This window comes from Eleginops maclovinus, chromosome 8 (assembly GCF_036324505.1).
Source record: "Eleginops maclovinus isolate JMC-PN-2008 ecotype Puerto Natales chromosome 8, JC_Emac_rtc_rv5, whole genome shotgun sequence".
In the NCBI taxonomy this organism is placed as follows: Eukaryota; Metazoa; Chordata; class Actinopteri; order Perciformes; family Eleginopidae; genus Eleginops; species Eleginops maclovinus.
The window spans coordinates 10,246,431-10,266,857 of NC_086356.1; the positions used below are offsets into that span (position 1 = coordinate 10,246,431).

At 41.7% G+C, this 20,427-nt stretch overlaps 2 protein-coding genes across 2 annotated transcripts; both read right to left on the reverse strand.

Moving 5' to 3' along the window:
- Positions 1 to 190: 190 nt before the first annotated feature.
- Positions 191 to 7,928, reverse strand: rnf208 (ring finger protein 208). The gene is given in 3 exon segments (XM_063889864.1): positions 191 to 582; positions 584 to 2,350; positions 7,106 to 7,928. Coding segments are annotated over 2 exon segments (777 nt in total). The 5' UTR covers positions 1,334 to 2,350; positions 7,106 to 7,928; the 3' UTR covers positions 191 to 555.
- A 4,381-nt stretch (positions 7,929 to 12,309) lies between these two features.
- Positions 12,310 to 19,804, reverse strand: slc5a1 (solute carrier family 5 member 1). Its single transcript, XM_063890092.1, has 15 exons — positions 19,577 to 19,804; positions 18,877 to 18,948; positions 18,551 to 18,655; positions 18,261 to 18,320; positions 17,643 to 17,747; positions 17,443 to 17,548; positions 16,928 to 17,008; positions 16,620 to 16,828; positions 16,003 to 16,138; positions 15,800 to 15,907; positions 15,570 to 15,720; positions 15,315 to 15,483; positions 13,529 to 13,744; positions 13,297 to 13,402; positions 12,310 to 13,214 (listed from the first exon to the last, which is right to left on the reverse strand). The coding sequence occupies exons 1-15, from the start codon at positions 19,712 to 19,714 to the stop codon at positions 13,000 to 13,002; spliced, it is 1,977 nt and encodes a 658-aa protein (XP_063746162.1). The 5' UTR covers positions 19,715 to 19,804; the 3' UTR covers positions 12,310 to 12,999.
- Positions 19,805 to 20,427: the final 623 nt, after the last annotated feature.

Sequence of the window (20,427 nt, forward strand, 5' to 3'; positions counted from 1 at the left end):
CCAAATTGTACTCTGCAATAGGTTTGATATCTTGTGATTAAGAGATGGCCTTCATGATTTTTGGTAACTTTCAAGGAGTCTCCACATACAATTTAAACCCCGTAAAACCAGATTCATAGAGAACTCGTCTAAATTGAAAAATGGAAAGCCATAATCCGTTCTGTAGCTTGACAGACCAGGCCACACAGAGTTCCTTTTATCATTTATTTATCTTTATTCACCTAGGTTGGGGGGGATAGACCTCCCCTGGCATTCCCATGTAAAGAGATGTCAATGACAAACACGTCCAACCAAACAAGAGAGGGTGAATAGGATTCCAGTCCATACATAAAATACATTTATTTACTATTTAATGAACCATCAGCATCCATTAGTCCCACATAGCATCCATCTGTGCTATTAAATATATAGAGATAACATCTGTGGAGGGATTTATTTACTGAATGTGTGTGTGAGAGGGGAGTTGGCAGAAAGGGAATAGCTTATAGACGAAAAGAGTGGTAGTGGGGAGGGGAAGCGTCGAGTCCGAGTCATGCCTGCAGTGTCCCCCCTTGTCTACATGATGCCACAGGAGGACAAAGGGGTTGGCGATCTGGCAGGTGCAGGCTGACTGGCAGTATTGGCGCACAGTCTGGTAGCAGCTGCGATCAGCCTCCCCCCCCCACTGCACGGGCCCGTTGGGGTCGGAGGGCAAGCGGCTCAGGATGCTGGTGTTGATGGCCAGGGCAGCCAGGCCATAGTCAGTGAACAGCACCGTCTCGCGCCTGCACGTGGGGCAGGAGATGAACTTGTACTTGGGACAGGACTCGTAGAGGATCTGCAGGCACTCCTCACACACCGAGTGCAGGCAGGAGAGAATGCGTGGACGCTTTCCGGCGAAGTTGTAGGTGTGACCGCAGGTGGGGCAGTCCAGGGGCTCGCAGGGCATGACGGGCCCCATAGAGGAGGACGAGGAAGTGGAGGAGGAGGTGGAGGACGAGCGCAGCACGTACTGGTTGACGATGACGTCTTCCATCTTGTAGTGGAACTGGTGGTAGCATATTTCGTTGGCACTGGTTTTGCGCTGCGCCAGGAAGCTCTGCTCCCTGAGCGTCAAGGGCACCGAGGGGGACACCATTGCCCGGGGAGACCCTGTGATGTCCAGGGTCATGTCGCTGCAGGCCTGGTTGACGATGATCTCTCCTTCACCTCCGCCGTCCCACGCCACTCTGGGGGGCGGGGCATAGCGCGGCTGGGTGACGGGCACGGGGCACTCTCTGGGAAACTTCTCCGACTGGATGATCTTGACCGTGTCCATGGGGATGGTGACAGGCTGACGTCTGAGGCAGGACATTCACGCGTTCTTGGAGGTTGTAGAGAGAGAGGCTGCGGCTTTAATCAGCACTCGACACCCCCGCCTGGTTCTGGGCAAGGTGGAAAAGATTAGACTCTTCCTGTCAAGTCAGCCATTAGAGAGAACATGGGGACGGATGGTTGCCTCCATGTTTTCCTCAGAGATCCCCCTGGTTTGTGCTGGATCAGCCTGTGTCTTTATGAAGCAGAGACTGGTAGAGGAGCTTAGCCAGAGCACCACAACCTGCAGCTCTTATTCTGTCACTGCTGATATGTACAGATGATTTAACAGTCAAGCTTAGAGTATCCGACCAGTGTTGACTTCTTAAAGGTAGCTTTTTTGTTGTTGTTTTCACTCACTTATGCTGATGTTCCTGTGCAGTCTCTGATGGCTATTTGCAGAACATATATTCACACACAAGGAGGACTTTAGCACAACGATACGTTCTCACTCAGTGATGACACTAATAAATAATCTCATATGCACACAGATGCTCACATATATACATACAGTACAGGTTGGTGTGTTTCTGCATTCACAGCATGGTGGGGACTGAGTTCAGGCAGTACAGAAAGCTCCAAGAGCTATTGTCCCAAACTATATCCTGTGGTCTGCCAAGCTGGCTTCTCAGACTAGCTTTTACACGTGGTTTTCGCTTAAACACTCGCTCAACTTCCTGTTTTTTGTTGCGGGTGTGTTACACATTGACTTGAGTGCAAATGGAAAGAAAACCCTCCAGTCTTTTCTCTCTGCTCTTGGTCAGGTGACCCTGTGTGACCCTCTCAGTGGCTTGGTTGATAAGAAACAGGGAGGTGTCCTTTAATGCTCCAGGAAGCTGTTTGAATGACTCCTTCAGGCTCCAAGCCTTCTGAATTCCTCACATATGGTGGTGAAGGAGGTTTACTTTCAGACAGTCCTCCCAGTGATAACAGTCTGAAGGATGCCTCTGTGCTTGGCTCCCCTTTTTCAGTAAATCGGACTCATACCCTGTCCTCAGGAATCCTTCCGTCCATCTACCTGTGTAAAGAGTAGAGAGGTTTATAAAATACAAAAAATATCTGCTTTGATAACCACAAATGCCACAAAGATTTGGTGAAATGTAATTAACATGGTGGGTAGAGGTGTGCCACTTTCATTGTGTTTCAAGAATATCAGCTTTTAGATTATTAGTTTGACTTTGACCTTTGACCTACTGCTCTCGTGTATGATTGATTTGACCTTTCAAAAACTTGGACAGCACCTACTGTTGCTGCGTGAGAGGAGTTTCTGATGACAGCCACCGCCACTTTTGCATATTGGCCTCGGCCCAGGTGTTTTACAAAAGAGTTTTTACAATCATCATGTTGCCACACGCTTTGTGACTCACCATTGTTCGGGATAAACACATGCAGTGTGCCATAAGGTCAGAAGATTATGTTGACGTGTTGTGTTTAGGCGTAACAATAACAAATGCAGCACACCTACGGTGTCTGTGGTGACAGCAATAGGGAACACCAGTGATAATGTACTTTTTTATGGCAGCTCCTAGAGCAAATTATACAGATAAACCCAACACAAGACACTGATTGTTCAGTATATACACAGAGAGCAGAAAGACTTGTTTTATTCAGTTTAGTGAAGATTATTAGTGATAATTCTGCTACAAAATGAAAGTGTACATTTGTAAGTGGTGTGAGCAAACTCCTAACATAGCTACATTTGGATAATAATGGGTCAGAAATAAGATTGTTTGAAATGTGATAGGTTAAGTAATAGAAGGCAAACAGTGCTGTAACAATTAAATGACGTGTCATTAAAGTCAAAGTCTGCCACAGTGTGTGGTTAGCGCAGGTGATTGTGACACATGTTGCGGTCCGGCTCTTGTTGCGGCTTCCTGTCAGCACGCCTTCACATGCGTCAGTGAGAGGCTAATGTGTGTGGGAACAGGTTACACTCTGCATTCAGGGTTTGTATCATACTGTGTGGGATTATGAAAAAATAACAAGTGTATGGATGGAGCTTTTTTTGTTACTTTGACCAAAACAATAGCTGCCAACCAGCAGAGGAGGGAGGATGACACATCTTTCATTCTCTTCACGGCTGTCAACAGTGATGATTCATTAGAGAGGAAAAAAGAAACTGTACAGAGGAGGTGACCTACATGGTGATGAGGAGAGGGAGAATGAAAGAGAGGAGGGCTGGTCTTGGTTTCTATTTTTAGTTTGTTTATCTATGCACTTCTCAGAGGTTTCCTGTCCTAAACCCCTGCTGAAGATTCACACGGACTGAGAGAGATGTACCTTACAGGCGGAAGTGCTTTAGCCCATTGCTTCCACGTGACGCAGCGAGCCATATTGGGCAAGCAAGCAGACATTTGTTTACCCCCTTTATCCTCTCTCAATGAATCTGTTGACATATTCGTACGCCCCAATCTCAAACACACAGAGCTGTTAGCGAGAATCACTCACAATCTCACCAAATGTGTTCCTCCGGCGCTGCAGTGCTGCAACACTCTTCTCAAAATAGCCTCTGTTTCTTTTTCATCCCCTCACACACGCAGCAGGCTTCATACACCTTTGATGAAGATGGGGATATATTTATGAGGAGATGCTTGCGGCTTTTAAAAGATATGTATGCAAAACATTTCTGAGAAAAAAGTCAGTGTGGAACTGTATGATCGGAAAAGACAACATTGTCATTATATTACAATGATAGTTTAATCTATATATAATCACTGTTAGGCAAATGACAAAAATAGTAGAATTGATATTCAATGCACATTCTATATAAACCATCCGACCTATTTTGTAAATTCCTTGCACACATTCATTTAAACTATGAAAAAACAACAATACCCAAAAAATCAAGGCTACATTTATCTAACAATTCAAGTTTTATTAAGAATAACTATGTTACATATATTTTTTAAATGTAGTATTTTGGTGTTTGTATCTTAACTAAATACCTAAAACATCATATCAGCATCAAGCTACTTTAAACAATACCATATATAATAAGTATTTTGTATCATATTGATGTTTTCTGGGTTTAATTGAGGCCTAAATCTTTCATTAATTTCAAAATAATAGAAATGATGGCTTGAATTAGCGCTAGACTAGTGAAACAGCCAGAATAATGTATCAGGAGATACATCTGCAAAAAGCCGATACATTCTTATCAGATTTTTTAAAACTCTCCCATATTGGTATTGGCCTCAAAAATCCTCCAAGATATCATACGTCTAGACACACTGTGTGGATATATATCAGCTTGTGGGAGTGTGTCTGTCTGGTTTTGGGCAGGGGTCGATTTGATAAAGCACACAAGCTGCAGGAGGAGCCTTTGAGCCTTGGGGGGATGAAGCAGCTAAATTTACCCTCTAATTTGGTGACAGTGCTATGAAAAGGGCTGATAACTGATGCAGGCCGCCTGCTGATGGGCCGGTTTGGCGCAGCCTCTCCCTAATCGACAGAGCCCTCTGTGATTATGTAAGGAGCTCATCTCCGACCCATCCACTATATTAACACGGTGCTGCAGCTCTTTCACAGTCCTGACACCGTGTGTGTGCGTTTGTGTGTGTGTGTGTGTGTGTGTACATAACCCTGGATTCTCTCCCCGCAGAGGAGTTATTGCACTAATGAAATCATGGCAGGCAGTTGACCTCGTCATCACAAGGGAGAGGAGGAAGAGGAGAGCTGACCACAGGGATGGCCGAGGAGTTTGTCTCAGCAGCACATTCCTCATAGCATTAAACACACACGCGCACACACACACACACACACAAACACACACACACACACACACACACACACACACATCCTAGGACGTTCTCACCCTCGGACGACTCCCTACCGCTGCACCACCCTTTACATTCCAGCGCACACACAGACAAACAGATAACAAACAGATAGGAGCGTCAAAAAGGAACAGTTTTAAATGTGTCTACTATCAGTTATGTTTCAGATCAAACTGGTACTAACACACACCTGAAGAGAGAAAAACACACATAGCTCCACACGCCAAGAACATTCCTATCCTCTCACACTCCCACAGTGTTGCTCCGTCTCCATCACACACAAACACGCACACAAGGGCAACATGATCTGAATGAGTCATAGAGACCCTGCCCATCAGTCTGTCTCCCTGCCTCTCCCTCTTTTTTCTCTCAATGAAGATCTCTATCTATCTGTCTCTCCCTCTTGTTGTCCATCCATTCATCCCTCCCTCTGTCTGTCTGTGAGCAGTCTGTTCGACCTGGACAGAACACACGGTCCGGGTCTTGGTGCCCCTACACACCACATACCAGCAGTATGTCAGGTATGCCAGCTATGTTGAGATGTGTATCCACATTCATGCCTCGGCTGGTATAAAGCATCGCTACACATCTCTGATCCGCGTGGGATACTGTGTTTTGATTGCATAATGTGTTACGACCTTAGCGTGATCTGAGGACAAATCCCCAGATGTGTGTTTGTTGCAGAAATATTGTTTGTTATTAAAATACAGAGGGATTTGCTTCTGAGGCATATTTGTGATTTGAAAAGTGTAGTACTGTATCAATACAGAGGATGGATGCGATTTGGTGTGTTACTTGTTTTTATTTTTCTGGTGTGTTTGTTTGTTTGTTTGTTATTTTTTGATTATTCCATGCATTTCTCAATGGGCTTACAATCATTTTCTAAATAATATCTCCTTTTTTGATGTCAAACATGATTTAAATGCTACAATTTAATTACATCTCCATGTCTTTCCCCTGGACTCAGACACAGATGTTTGTCTGTAATTGCTATATTTACAGCTGTGATTACATCTAATTGTTCCATGGGCGTCTGTGTGATGACAGAACTATTTTTGCATTGGCAGAAAGTGCTAAGTTAGTATGTGGGGAGGTGTTGTTTTTAATAATTCAGCCCGCTGCCACTCATGGCAGACATCGGCCATTTTGCCTCGCAATTCATTACAGCCAAGTGCTCTTTGTTCTCGTATATGTATCTCTCACAGCAACAAAGCAGAGCTGCACACAGGCACAAAACTAAAATGCAATAACCATCATCTCTTCAGCTGACACAGACCTCATAGAACATTTATGAGGATAAAGGTTTAGCAAATGTCCAGCTCTTCAATAATAACAGTGGCTTGATTGATTGAGGCGATTGATTTTTCCTTTAAGGAGGCGGTCTCAGCTCAGGGTTAAGGTGGACGGCTTTGTTGATATCCTGTGAGCCAAGAATCGGGAGGGATAGAGGCGAGCTGGCCAAAATATTTTGCCCGTGTGATATGGAGCGGCTTTAGCATGTGGGAGGGGTGTGTTCAGGAGCAGCAGTTATGCAATCGCAGCATGGTGTACCCAGCACTCTCACTGCAGCGCCAATGTATGGCCAATATGGAGATTCATTGCTGACAGCGGCAGAACAGGCCGTTCCTGCCCTCTGTCCCCATCGCCCCCCCACCCCCCGCTGTCTGTCTGTGCAGAGGTCTGTCAAATGTCATAACCGCTGGAGCCATCCTGAGGTCCCATCGCACACATCATCACCGTCTATTCACCACTTGTAACCACCTCATGCATACATGTGCAATATGATGCAACAACCCTGTAAATCCCAGCTTAACGAAACAAAAGGCAAAGACCACCTCGCACAAAGACAGCTAGACAGAGGAGTAGATTAGTATGAAAGCCACATAGAGAAGCCCCACCTCACAGATATGCGACAAACAGACCCAACAGATATGATGGCAAACACAGAGAAAAACCTGGTCCCTGTGAAACACATGCAGCCCCTTCCTCATCCTCACCTGTCTGCGCACTTGTCTTGTTCAAGTTTTTTCCTCGCTCCTGTTCCAGTTGTTGCTGATGCTGTTCTGTGAAAATAAGTTGCTCAGTCGCTTTGTTCAGGAAGACGTCTCACAGGACGGAGGATGCTCTTTCCTGTCCACTTGATTCTAGCTGCATGAACGACGAGCAGCAGTGGAGGGAGGCTAACATGGAGGGAATGTAAGATGGAGGAAGCTGTTACAAGGTAGATGCGTCATGTCTCTGGCTGCTTTCAACGAGGCTCCGCATCCCCAGTTCCTCTCCTTCTCTCCTCTTTGGCACCTTTGTCCTTCACTCTCCCACCCCTGCTCCTTCTCTTCCTGACAGTGGCTGAGCGTCTCCCTCTGGTCTTTCTTTCTCCATCCCTCTGCCTATAAGCCTCTCAATTTATTCAGCTTGTTCTGTGCAGCAAGCTGAGCTTCTGCGTTGTGTTTCTCCGAATGTACTTCCACTCTTCTGTCCTTGTCCTTTCTGCTTGTCTCTTCTTTCCGGTCTTCAGGTAAATCTCCCTTCTGGTTCTTTCCTCTCTCCTCTGCTGTTATCTCTTCTCTTGACTCAGCTGCCGTTCATTACTCCTCTCTCTCCTTCTCCGTCTGCTCCGGCCAGTGCGCCTCTCTGTCACACATGCGCAGTGTTTTCACACATACATGCACACTCACACTCTACCTCCCTGGATCTGTGCCTGTGGCTCCCTCCGTATGCATGTGGCTTGTTTCGCCGGCCCACCCCCTTCTGTTTCTCTCTCTCTCTCTCTCTTTCTCACTCATACACTCCCTCTCTTTCTCTCTGGTTGCTTTCTCTCGCTGCAGCACACACTGCAGTGCCTCTGCAGGCAGGATCACGTTTTCTAGTTGCCAGAGAAGATATTTCAGCCAATGAGGAACGATAACCACGCAACCCATCCTCCCCAGCCCCCATATTTAAGCAAACACACACACACACACACACACACACACACACACACACACACACACACACACACACAGACACACACACACACACACACACACACAAATAAAACACATGCTTATTAAAACACTATCATTCAAACAACCCTCTTAGATATGAGCAGGGTTTGTGTATAAATATTAAGGACCAGGATTGATTGCATACACACCAGCCAGCCTCAACACAGTATTCTGGTGGCAATGGCTCTAATCTGAGAGAGTGCAGCAGATCTGACAATGCAAAAAGGGCATCATTTACTCACAAATGTTCTATTTGGCTGCGGCTGACTGGATGCTTTTTTGAAAAACAGATCCATCACATTCAACACTGAGAACATGTATCATACTCACGTTTGCGCAATTCCAACAAACAGAGGCTCGAAGCAAAAACTTAACAAAAGGGTTTCATTTAGATTCATCCTGTGATGGATATTTGTCCCATAATTGTTTTTACATTTCATAGACCAAACACTATACGTGACACTGCTCATTTTTAATATATTCACCCAGAAACTTGAAAGCAGCATCCTATAAACTCCTACCACATATTTTCTAATTCAATGACGTTGCATAACATAGGATTTTAATAGGTTTTGTATGTACTGACCAACAGATAATCCTCAGTTCAAAGTACAACAAAACTATGATGTCATTTTTCAATCAATTTACGAGGGATATTATTATATAAAGTCGTCAGCAGCTGCATAGAGACAGATCATCTGAACACCAAAGAGCTGCTGTTTGAAGGGTTTTAGCAGGAAGTACTTGCAGTAAACTTGCTCATTTGTCAGAAGTTTGAGGAAGATTTACAGTATATTACAGTATGTGCTCATAGTGTAGTTGATGCAATACGAGTTCCTCAAACTAAGGCTATTTAGAGTATAGTTCTTAGTTGTATCTGGTCTCATTTCTTTTACCAAGCAACTTTGTTTACATCCAGTTGTCAAAGCTCATGGAAAATATTATTTCTCTATAACATCAGATGTGTTGTTAATTATATAGTAATGTGTTGCACTTGTGTTGTTTTCAATAAAAATCAGCCTAGGCCTACTATTGAGAGTATTTGGTTTTGATTTGGAGCAATTATTGGGTCATGACATGAAAGTTATGAAAAAAAAAAACAACTGAAATGATCTTCTATTAACATATTATAGAATTAATTCATGACACATCAGTATTCAAAGGTCTGCCACATGAGACTTTTTATTGTTCCAAACGTTTAACTAATATGGGCAGGTTAACTGCTCTCTCAATGCAATTAGCATCAGTTAGCCTTCAAAATGAGCTTATTTGTTAACAATTAGAATAAAATGCAGTACCTACATTATCATTAATCGCAGTAACGATGCACTGCTCTACTCACTGTTACTAGGTCTTACTAACTCTTAATGCAACTTAGACTCACCTCAGCTGGGTGGAAGACAGTGTTACGGTCCTGAGAAGGTCCTGGCTGTGCTTCTTCCGACAGCGGAGCAAGAGCTGACCCTTCTTCGGTCGCCATGTTGTTGATGTCTTCTTCGAGAAATGTGATTACCCATAATTCTAAGAATTCCGAGAAGTTACGAAAACTTCACGAACATTCCACGAGCGTTCGGAATTCAAGATCGATATGGCATCGACCATTCAAAATGGCAACGACCGTTCTGAAAGGCGACGACCGTTTACGAGACGGAAATGTGCCTCGCCGACAGGTTCAGATATTTAGTTTGCTAGATATCTGCCGGGCGTCGGGGAGTCTCTCACCTCGCTCTTGAACAGTTCATACATAACGATCCGACGCCGACTGCCGAGCGACGATTTAGCGCCGATTCGTCTCCGAGCTCCAAAATCCGTCTAGGAGCGGCCGATTGGACTAAAAATCGTATAGTGTGAACTTGGCATTAGCTTGTCACCTGGCACTGCAAGGGTGGCAAGCCTGCTAGCTACCGCAAAATAGCAGAGATGTATACTCGTACCATAGGCGCCGATTTATGTTTCTGCCGGTGGGTGCTCTAAAAAGTTTAAAGCCCGACCCTCGACAATCTCCGTGTGTGCGGTTAAATCTCCGTGGGTGCTCGGCAATCTCCGTGGGTGCTCGGGCCCCGAAGCACCCACGGTATCGGCGCCTATGACTCGTACTTTTTAAGGCTGAAATCGTGTTAATTACGTTGCACGAATCACATGGTTTTGCTGAGAGTTGGCGACTGTTATGTGATGTGAACCGCGTGGCTTTATGATGACTTCTTAAGGGCTGCATGCTGCAAGGGGTATTGTACACTAGCTCTTCTCAATAGCCTCCACCTGTGAGGTTAGGCCACTTGTTAAATCACAATGTCTCGGTCATAGGCGCCGATTTATGTTTCTGCCGGTGGGTGCTCTAAAAAGTTTAAAGCCCGACCCTCGACAATCTCCGTGTGTGCGGTTAAATCTCCGTGGGTGCTCGGCAATCTCACGGTATCGGCGCCTATGGTCTCGGTTTCTTTTTGTCCACAGTTGTGGGAATGCAACATGTTTTGTTATCAGCTGATAATAGTAGCAATGACTTAGTCCCATTAAGTGTTCCAGACAGTTAGGTATTACAGTGAGCCAGCATGCACAATACAAGCGCCTCTTTTATGTGGAATGCAGGCATCGTCCATGTTGTTAAATATATTGGGCCACCTCTGATTTTCCTCCTATAACATTTAGGAAATTCTGCTGTAAAATAAAAATAAAAAGTCCAGTCTCTCAGGCTCTTTAAGTGTAGTTTAAAGCCTGGAACTAGGCTTTAGTGTTATACTTTATGACCAAGTGAACTCGACAATAAACTAAGTTTACAGTGAAGTCAAAGTCTTTCCATTTTTCATGTGGTTTGTTGCTCAAACAATATTCCCATTGCAATCTGAAGGGTTGAAATGCAGTTCAGAAGGAGGTATAAGGAACTAACTGAAAAAACATGTAGCATGGACAGAGATAGGACAACATGCCTTGAGGCAAACTTATTTCAACAAGGAATGATCTATACTAACATGTGAGCCAGTTGTCAGCTGAGGTACTGAGGCTGAAGGATATGATGTAATATTTTTAAAGAAAATGTAGTTGTAATTCTAACAAAAACCTATCATCAGAAGAATTCTAAATATGTTATGTCACATATACATAAACTTCTACAAAAGAAAAAATGCTTCACCAAACACACCGTTTTTATTTTTATTGGATTTGTACATAGACGGTTAGACATCCATACTCACATAAAGTCCAAGATGTAGATTTAGACTTAAACAATCTACTCTCTCAATACCTGATGTTTTGATTTCGGTGAGTCCACTGCACAGTTCCAATAATAATGGTTGATATGTTTCTTTAAAGCTGAACTGAAAGCAGCCTAATAACCTTCTTGGATGGGTTTGAACAACTGTACGGTTTATGCGAGTGTCCTGCATGGAGCAACTAGCTGATTATGTGTTGTATTGAGGCCACTGTGCCACTAGAAGGCCACTGTTGTTTTAGACATTGTGTCTTCCTTTGTTGTGTTTCCTTCATTTCAAATGATCTTCGAGTGGTCATACTACATGGTCAGTAAATTGTTTACAAACCAGCAAAAAATAAATAAACATAGACAATCAAACTCTGAACAACAAGGAAAGTGCAGACATAGTCACTTAAAAGCAAGTCATACCATTGTAAATGCTGGTGAATTTTTTACAAAGCCTTCGCTAACTCGTAACAGTGCTTTTTGTTGTTGTTGTTGTTGTTGCAAGAATTGAATTGCCATTCCAAGTAAAAAATTACTTACTTCTTAAAGATGTCATCGATATACTTTCATTAGGCTATTATTTTCTATCGAATTTACTTTGTTAGAAATGTTCAAAGAATTCCAAACATGAATTTCCTCTTCATTACTCAGCACTGTGGGAATGATTGTCGACAGATGGGGTTTGGGTTCTTGCAAAAAATAAAATGTCTCTGTTGACTGCTGAGAGATAGACATGCCTAAGACCTTTGACTGGGTTTTGTTGCACTGAGTCACCAGCAAAATCACTGCAAGACGTATGATTCAAGATATCAAGTCATATGCAGCTTATAGCGAAAAAGGCAGTAACAGAAGAGATACACTGCAGGGAACAAGGCATGCAAGTCCAAGGCAGAAACCATAAATCATTTAACAGCAGTGCACATATTCAAGGCCTAGATCCACGCACATTAACCACAGAGTTAGGGATAAGAGAGAGATAAGTGAGTCACAATGAGAATGACTTACATGACATTAAAAAGGGATGTGATGTTTCAGAATTTATTTACACAGTACACAAAATACATACCTCAGATTTAACCAGAAATGTAATGTGCAACCAGTCAATGAACCAGGAGAGGGAAGCAAAGACAGTCAGAGGAATTTACAACCGTTTTCCCTGAGATGTTTTTTATTCATTAACACCTAAAACAACATACAGTAAGATGCTTTAACAAGTGACAGCATTTGTAGACTTTGATCACAGAAAATGAAAAGGCAAATGTAGAAGGAGGTAGCACAAAAAGTAATTTCTTGGAGGTCTAATTTTTAAATCTCTTGTACAGAACAGTTTAAATTGTCATCATGTTGAACTTGTGATCTTAAAAACACATTAAAACGAAGACTTAGTACTGCAATCAGAAACATTTGTAAAGATATTGAAATTGCAAAGTTGCCAAAATGAAAAACCTGAAAAATGTACCAGATCTAGGTGCTGTAGGGAAATATTTTTAAGAGTTTTGGACCGGAACATATTTTACAAAAATACATTTTTTGTCCTAGAGAAGTTCATTAGCCATACATGCCAGACATACTGTATAAATGATCCAAGTCTGCCAATGCATTCTCAAATTTTACAAGGTTACAGTTCATTCATGTGTTAATAATTTATAATCATATCAAATCCTGTCACTTAAATATAATTTATCCAAGAGCATTTTGGATCAGTGGAGTTTCTTTAACCGTAAAAACCATGAAAGAAAACAGCAACACAAAGGAGGATGATGGCGTTGGCGTTGACAACGTTCCGCCATAGAGGCTTCTCTGAGGTGTCTGTCAGCTTCTTCTGCAGCTCCGCCTGCTCCTCTGGACTCAACTGTGGCGCTGTATTCTGCTCCAGGCCACAGAAGCACATCACTGCCTTTTTGCAGCAACCAGGATCCTCCTGTGGCTCTGTGATGGAAAAAACAAAGGTGATGAAGCAAATCTGCATGTGTGTTTGTACATGTGTTTATATTCAATATCTGCTGATTACCATCTATCTCCATTTTCTTGGACTCTTGGTTGTCAATCCAATCATCCTTTTCAATGTCAATCCTCTCCTCAGTACAGTTCCTCAGACTCCAGCACAGTCGATACAACTAGATAAACAACACAACACATGGGTTGAAAGAAATTATTTATAAGATTGTTTTTTGCAGGGACTTCCAGTGATGTTTGGGAGTTATTCATTATTTATCTAGTCTTATCTCGCAGCGGTCACGTACATGCTTGTCTTCGATGGGTTTTGTCACAAGAGAGATTCCCAAGATGAGAATACAGGAGACAGAAAACAGGATGATGGAGAAGTAGAGGTAGTGGACTCCACATATGATGGTGGGACAGTTACTGGGGTTAACGCAGCTGCCTGTCCCATAAGCAAACTCTGCAATCATTCTGGACAGGCCGATACCTAAGCCAATCGTGAGGCCATAGAATGCACCCTGAGGAAAAAAGAAAAACAACTTTTAGTATTATCATTGGCATGACTATCTACAGCTTCTGTATGCCACAATGAGGAAGCTAACGTGCTGTTTTTTTAGCAAGTGTAACATTAACTCTGTTCACCATCTTAGTTGAATGTGTTGCTAACACTTGCTTATTAGGACAAGCATAGTCATACAGATATTTGACAACATTTTAAAAATCATGACCTAATGGTGCTACATGGAAATGATTAAATGTATTCCAGATGGGGACGTGAATGTCTCCACAAGATTTAATGACAATTCATCCAAAAGTCTTTGAGACATTTTAGCTAAAATCCACAAAATCAACCTGCTGTGTTCTAAAGGAAAAGTCACTAAAGACAGAAGGGAATTCATGCAAAAAATGTCATGGCAATCAATCCAATTGTTGTTTCAGTCTTGACCAAAGTAGTGATCCAACATATCAACTTGACTAAATTAATCCTAATGAAAACAAATTCTGGGCGACAGCATAGATAGAGGTGCATCCAGCAGGCACAGAATATACATAATGCAGATTGCAAATAGAAATCATGGCCAGGAAGAATCTGGAGAAATGAGCAGAGGCAGTAAGTTTTCTGAGTTTGTCAGATTATAAAATAGTCCTCACTGGCTTGTGTTAATTTTCTGATAACAAATCAGCTGATGATGTGCATGACTGACTCCAGTGCTTTGGCTAAGCTAATGTGACGATCATGAGAATAAGAACCATTTCAACCTGTAGTCCATGCTCACGCCACCTTTAAAGTGTTTTTCACCCCACCCACACTTTTTCAGGTCATACGACATATTGACTTAACTGCTTTATGGTCAGGATCAACCCAATTTCACAAGAAAAGATAGCAGAGACCTTTGGCTAGTAATTAATTAATAACTTTATAAAACACTGCACTTTAACACACTCAAAGCCTTTTTATCCATGCTAGAGATATGGCTCTAAGGAAAAGTCAAATCCGTCGGGATGTTAGTCCTTCCACCACTTTGTTCAACACTGAAGTATTTCAAAAACGATTGAAGGGAGTGCCACGACATTTGGTACATTGATGGTGCCTGGAGCATAAAAAAGTTCACATTTGTGCCTTTGAGTGAAATATGAATTTTGATTGGATGAATAGAATTAAGTTCATAGATTTCTAAACATCACAACTAGTACCATTATCACATCAAATTTGAATTTGTTCAATATTTTGATTACCATAAATAATAAGCTTTATTTTTATAGCACCTTTCATACAAGAGTTGCAGTCCTATTTGCGTCGTAGATTGACTAGATCATTAAATAATAATTATCTAATAGCGATAGAAAATGATTAGACTCAGTTGTACTTTGTGTTATGTGCTAATTAGCCAGAATAAGCATGAAACACTCTAATCTGAAATCGATAACATAAACAGTTTACCTGCTTAACATCAGCATGTCAACACTGTCATTGTGAGCAGCTTAGCATGCTGACATTAGCACTCACAGTACTGCGCTTAGGTACACCTCGACAATGCCAGTAACATGGCTTTAGGCTATTTTGAGGTGATTGAAGTGGATACTCACAGGCTCATTAACACGTTTGCAGAAGATGGCAAGCATGAAGACAGCTGCAACAGGTGGAGTGAGGTAGCTGGTGATGGACTGGATGTAGTCAAAGAGCTGACCACTCTGGGCTGACTGCACCACTGGGATCCATGCAATGCTCACACCAATCAGGGCCAAGATGAACAATCTAAGTTAAAGATAGTGGTAGTGAGGCATGTATGTATCTCTCATCATCTGAAATCATAATAAACAAACCCCACAATTGTGTTTTACCTTCCAGCGATCATGAGTTCCTTTTCAGTGGCTGAGCCGCGGATCTTAGTGTAGATGTCCATTGTGAAGAGAGTACTGGCGCTGTTGAAGATGGAGGTGAGTGAGCTCATCAGAGAGGCCATCATCACAGACAGCATGAGACCTCGCAGACCTAAAACAGATACAAACATGTCATTTCAGGAATACAATATGATGTTTGCATCACAAGATAAATGTCATTAGCAACCCACCGTTGGGCATGAGATCCACCACCAGTTTAGGATAGGCGATGTTGGTACAGCCCACACTGGCACCACAGTACTTTTCACATTCATCAGGGTCCACACATGCCACATTATCTAGAATTACATAAGCAAAATATTTAAATCCAGCTTTATTTCTACAATACTTTCATCTTGTGTTTAGCCTAAATATATATCAGTCACATACTCACCAGGGTAAAGGATCCTGCTGATCATACCGGGGAAAACCATGAGAAACATAGGCAGCAGTTTCAGGTAGCCACACAAGATGCAGCCTGCCTTAACGTGAGATAAATTCTTGGCTGAGAGACAACGCTGGACAATCACCTACAGGAAAAAAACAACATGTCACAATGGGAAAGATCAGTGGTGCCATGAATCAATAAATGGATTGGGTAAGTAGATCTAAAAAAACGTTATAATGGACAATAATTAGGTTTAAGTTTAATGGATATGCTGCTGATAGTATTTTACTTTATAGGCTGACTTTAATGTGTTTATCTGTGTGCTCGATGTCAACATTTAAATCAACAACTAGCCCTTCTTGGAGATCCAGCAACAATCTGTGCATAAATCTTATCTCAGTCTCTGAGGCTGTAAGGTCTAACTAAAAGCATGTGTCTCATATACAACACTCCACCTTAAGAGCGCTTGAGTGAGTTTGGCAAAAACAGGCAAGATAAAAGGATAATAATGTGTATACAAATATGTATAATCAATTGAAAGAGTCTGTGTCTGTGTGTGTGTTTATGACCCTGGATTGTGGTCGTGCAAATGCCCAACAGTGCGGCCTGTTTGCTGGACTGACCTGATCCGTGCACCAGTACCAGGTGGCCTGAATGGTGAGTCCAAACACAAGGCCGGGCCATGGCAGGTCTCCTGTGATCGCATTCCTAAAAATATGGAAGGAGTCGGCCCGAGGCTCATAGCAGCTCGCACTGATGTTAGCTGTTATGGAAGGGATGGCCTCCATGTAGCGCGTCTGGAAGCTTTCATAACCTCCGACTTCATTGAGAGCTGCACATAGGTATAAGATTTATTTCATAAAAAGGTTTTTACAGTCTTAATCGAAACTAATGACATACAAGAAGCTTAAAAACAAAAATACGATATTACCAAAGCCCATAAGGATGAAAGATCCCACAACCATGATGATGGTCTGTAAAGTGTCCGTGTAGATCACTGCAGCCAATCCACCTGAGATTAAATATCATGATGCTATTAATCCATACATTTTTTATTAAGTCAGCACATTTTATTGTTACTAATCTTAACTAAATGGAGAGAACTTTGTACATGATTTGATCCATTGTTACATATTGGGTATAAGGTGTGAAGCTGTATTTTGTATAAAGTTGAGGTGTATACGGCTTATTACAAAACAGCAACAGAAGGCCATTTCGAGCTTATCGCAGTTTATGGGTAATTAAGCACAATAACACACAACTGATCAACGCGACAGGAAGATAGAGCGAGTGTGTGCGTGTGTCTCCACATCTCCATATATGGTAAACGGAGAAGACTTTAACCCTACTTGTAGCGCCACTCTGTAAGGTAGATAATACTTCTGGGTTTAATTTATGAAGTGAGGGAAATGGAAAATAAAGTGAATGCATCCTGATGGGACATACCGGTGACCGTGTACAGGGCCGTTATCGACAGTAGCATGATAACGGCCAGGTAAATATTCAGCCCAAGAGCCTGGTTGATAAAAATGGCACCAGAGAACATGTCTGCCTGAGTGGAGACGAGAGGAGAAAACGCATCAATTCAATCAATAACGTTCAATCTCGTTGACATAGAGGTAATCACTGATGATGCGGCCACTTACTGAGATCTTGGTGAAAACATACAGGCAGAGGGAGAGTGTAGAGAGGTAAATGCGAATTCGCTGTCCTCCAAACCTCTTCTTCAGGTACTCAGGCATGGTGACCACCTAAACCCATCCATAATAAATTAGGTTTTGATTTGAGTTTCATTTCCTTGGTTTTTTTATGCTGTCTTTATGACCTCCAACTGCTATTTTGCTGGACCACTTTCAACTTAAAGAGTACATACATTTCAAGGGTGTAGTTTTTGGTTTCCATCAAAATTGGTTTTCATTCATGTTCATAAACACATTATTTATGGTCTGTCAAAATATACTTGTATTTAACCTTTGAATAAAAGTCTCTGTTTTCGTGCATGTTACATTAAGCACCTGATATCTGCTCTGATTGTCTTGCAAAAGAAATATAAAAGTCAGTTCTTCTTTTAAGTAGCTAGATACCAAAATAAATGTATGAAAAAGCACTGGAAAAATGGGGTCTTCATGTTAAGTCCCATTTAATGATTAAACTATAAATTAAGATTATGAATGCATACTCTAACAGGTGAAGTGAATATGTTTATGTATTCAAATGAAGGTGTTTTTTCTACATCCAACATGTGGCCTGTGTGTTTCGTTTACCCCAGCTTTGATGTAGATGGGCACAAAGAGCCATCCCAAAATGACGACCACAATAAGAGCCTAAAAGAGACAAAAATGCACAACCAATTAATAACTAAAGCACCATTTCCTTCAAACATTCATTTAAAGATAACGTTGACTTCTGTTTCCTGCAGGGGTGGACGCACCATGATAATCTTCACCCATCAGCTCACCACACAGAGATAACTGATAGTGTCTTTCACAGGTTAGAAACACATTTGTGGAAGAGGAGATAATGGCATTATTACACATCAGACACTATTACTCACATTCCATTCAAATCCACCAATGGCGATTCCTGAGGCTGCAGCGGTCCCAGCGATTCCTACAAAGTGACCACTGCCAATGTTGCTGGCAAACAGTGACGCTCCAATCTGTGGGGTGCAGAGTTATATTCATCAATACTTTAAATCATGTATCGGTGTTCAGCTAACTGTGCCTTTATTTTTTACAGCATAATTTCACATTATTTTATTATTGCCTTGAATAATCAGTGATGTAATCCTTATTACTTTATAAAACATGCGGTGATATTTTATACAGCAATTAGCATAGATCAATAAAAACCTGTTAGCAGTGAACATGCGATACCCACCGGCCACCACACCATACTCCTCCCTGCAAGGAAGTAACCACCAACTGTGGATCGGTTGGTGCGGACCATAGCCTGCAACAGAAGAAAAACATTTGATAAAATCCACAAAACAGCAGCAGAGTCTCTCTATTTGTGCAGTAATGCCATATTTTTACTTTCACTTTTTGTGTTATGTACAGCTGATAAAAGGGATAGAAAGAGTTTCTTCGCACAACTCCAGAATATCACAGTAATATTAATAAAGTGTATGATTCTTCCTACTCCTTTGTGGACATGTAATATTGAAAAAAATAAATAAATCATTACATAAATCTTACTTAAGTCTTCATTAATCCATCTTTAATAAGCATTATGAAATGTAAATGTACTCTGATCGGCAATAAAATGATATATTACTGTGATTGCACAATACGAGTCCACTAGATTACATATAATATACTTTTAAGTGCTGCTGTAAAGGTGCTAAAACAAGACCTCTGTTGGTTAGTGGTATAACACATCTATTTCAGAATGTAAAATAGCTATTATCTTGAATTCCCCAACATGTAACAAACATTTATACATATATTTTATCTTGTGAAGTTTAAAAAAGACAGATTTCTTCTTAAATGTAAGTAAAGCAACTCTCACAACATAAAACTGATGAGGAGTTTTGTATTCACAGAGAAGAAGGATTTAAAGGGAACTGAAATGAACTCACCCATACTCCAACAGCCAAGACAACCAAAAAGTAAACCACAATAACGGAGATATCTGCAGCATTGTTAAGAGCCACGCCGGCCGTGCCGTTTCTTGCATTGTTCCTTATTACGGAGAACCCAAAATAATCCGTGGACATTTTTGCTGAGAGGGTGACCAGAGACCAGGAGTGTTGCTGAAGTCGCTCCTGTTTGACTGAATCACCTGCACAGACACTTATGTATCTTTGGCGGAGGTAGGTGTGTGCATGTGTGTGAATTGGTGTGTGTGCGTGCGTGTGCGTGCGTGTGTGTGAGAGAGAAGGACAGTATGTGTGTAGGAAAGATAGAGGGCTGGTAGAGGTAGAGCATAACTAATAAATGACCTGATAGTGTGTTTAGTTAGAATCTGGATGCTCTGATAAACGTTGTTGATACATGGCGGTGTTTGTAAAAAAAAAAAACTTTGGTTAACATTCCAGCAAATAAAAAACTGTGGTCAATGATCAACCCACAACGAAATACCACAAGTAAAGGAACAGGTGTTTTATTTTGTTGTGGACCACATGAGCTCTGCACTTTTATTCAGTTCAATTTAAACGGACAACAATTGAACCATCCAACAGTATATAAAGTAGTTATAATGAACTCTACCTATGGCTATACAATGTAAATGCTTCTTTTGTGTTTAGGCATCGAAATAATACTCCATATTATATTAAATAATTACTTTATAAAAGGGACCATTTGCATATAATGTAAATACCTTAAGCTCTTTATACATTTGTGCTTTAAGTGAGATCTTGGATGTATGAATTGAACCACACTGATAGAGCTTCACTTACTTACACATAAAAGACATGAGTACTTTTCC

Bases quoted from the DNA above. Each gene is read 5' to 3' on its own strand.
- slc5a1 (XM_063890092.1), bottom strand. From the start codon at position 19,714: ATGTCCACGGATTATTTTGGGTTCTCCGTAATAAGGAACAATGCAAGA. The intron at 18,656-18,876 runs GTGGGTATCGCA...TGCACCCCACAG, and splicing joins GGAGTATGGTGTGGTGGCCG to ATTGGAGCGTCACTGTTTGC. The intron at 13,403-13,528 runs GTACGTGACCGC...TTGTTTATCTAG, and splicing joins AACCCATCGAAGACAAGCAT to TTGTATCGACTGTGCTGGAG.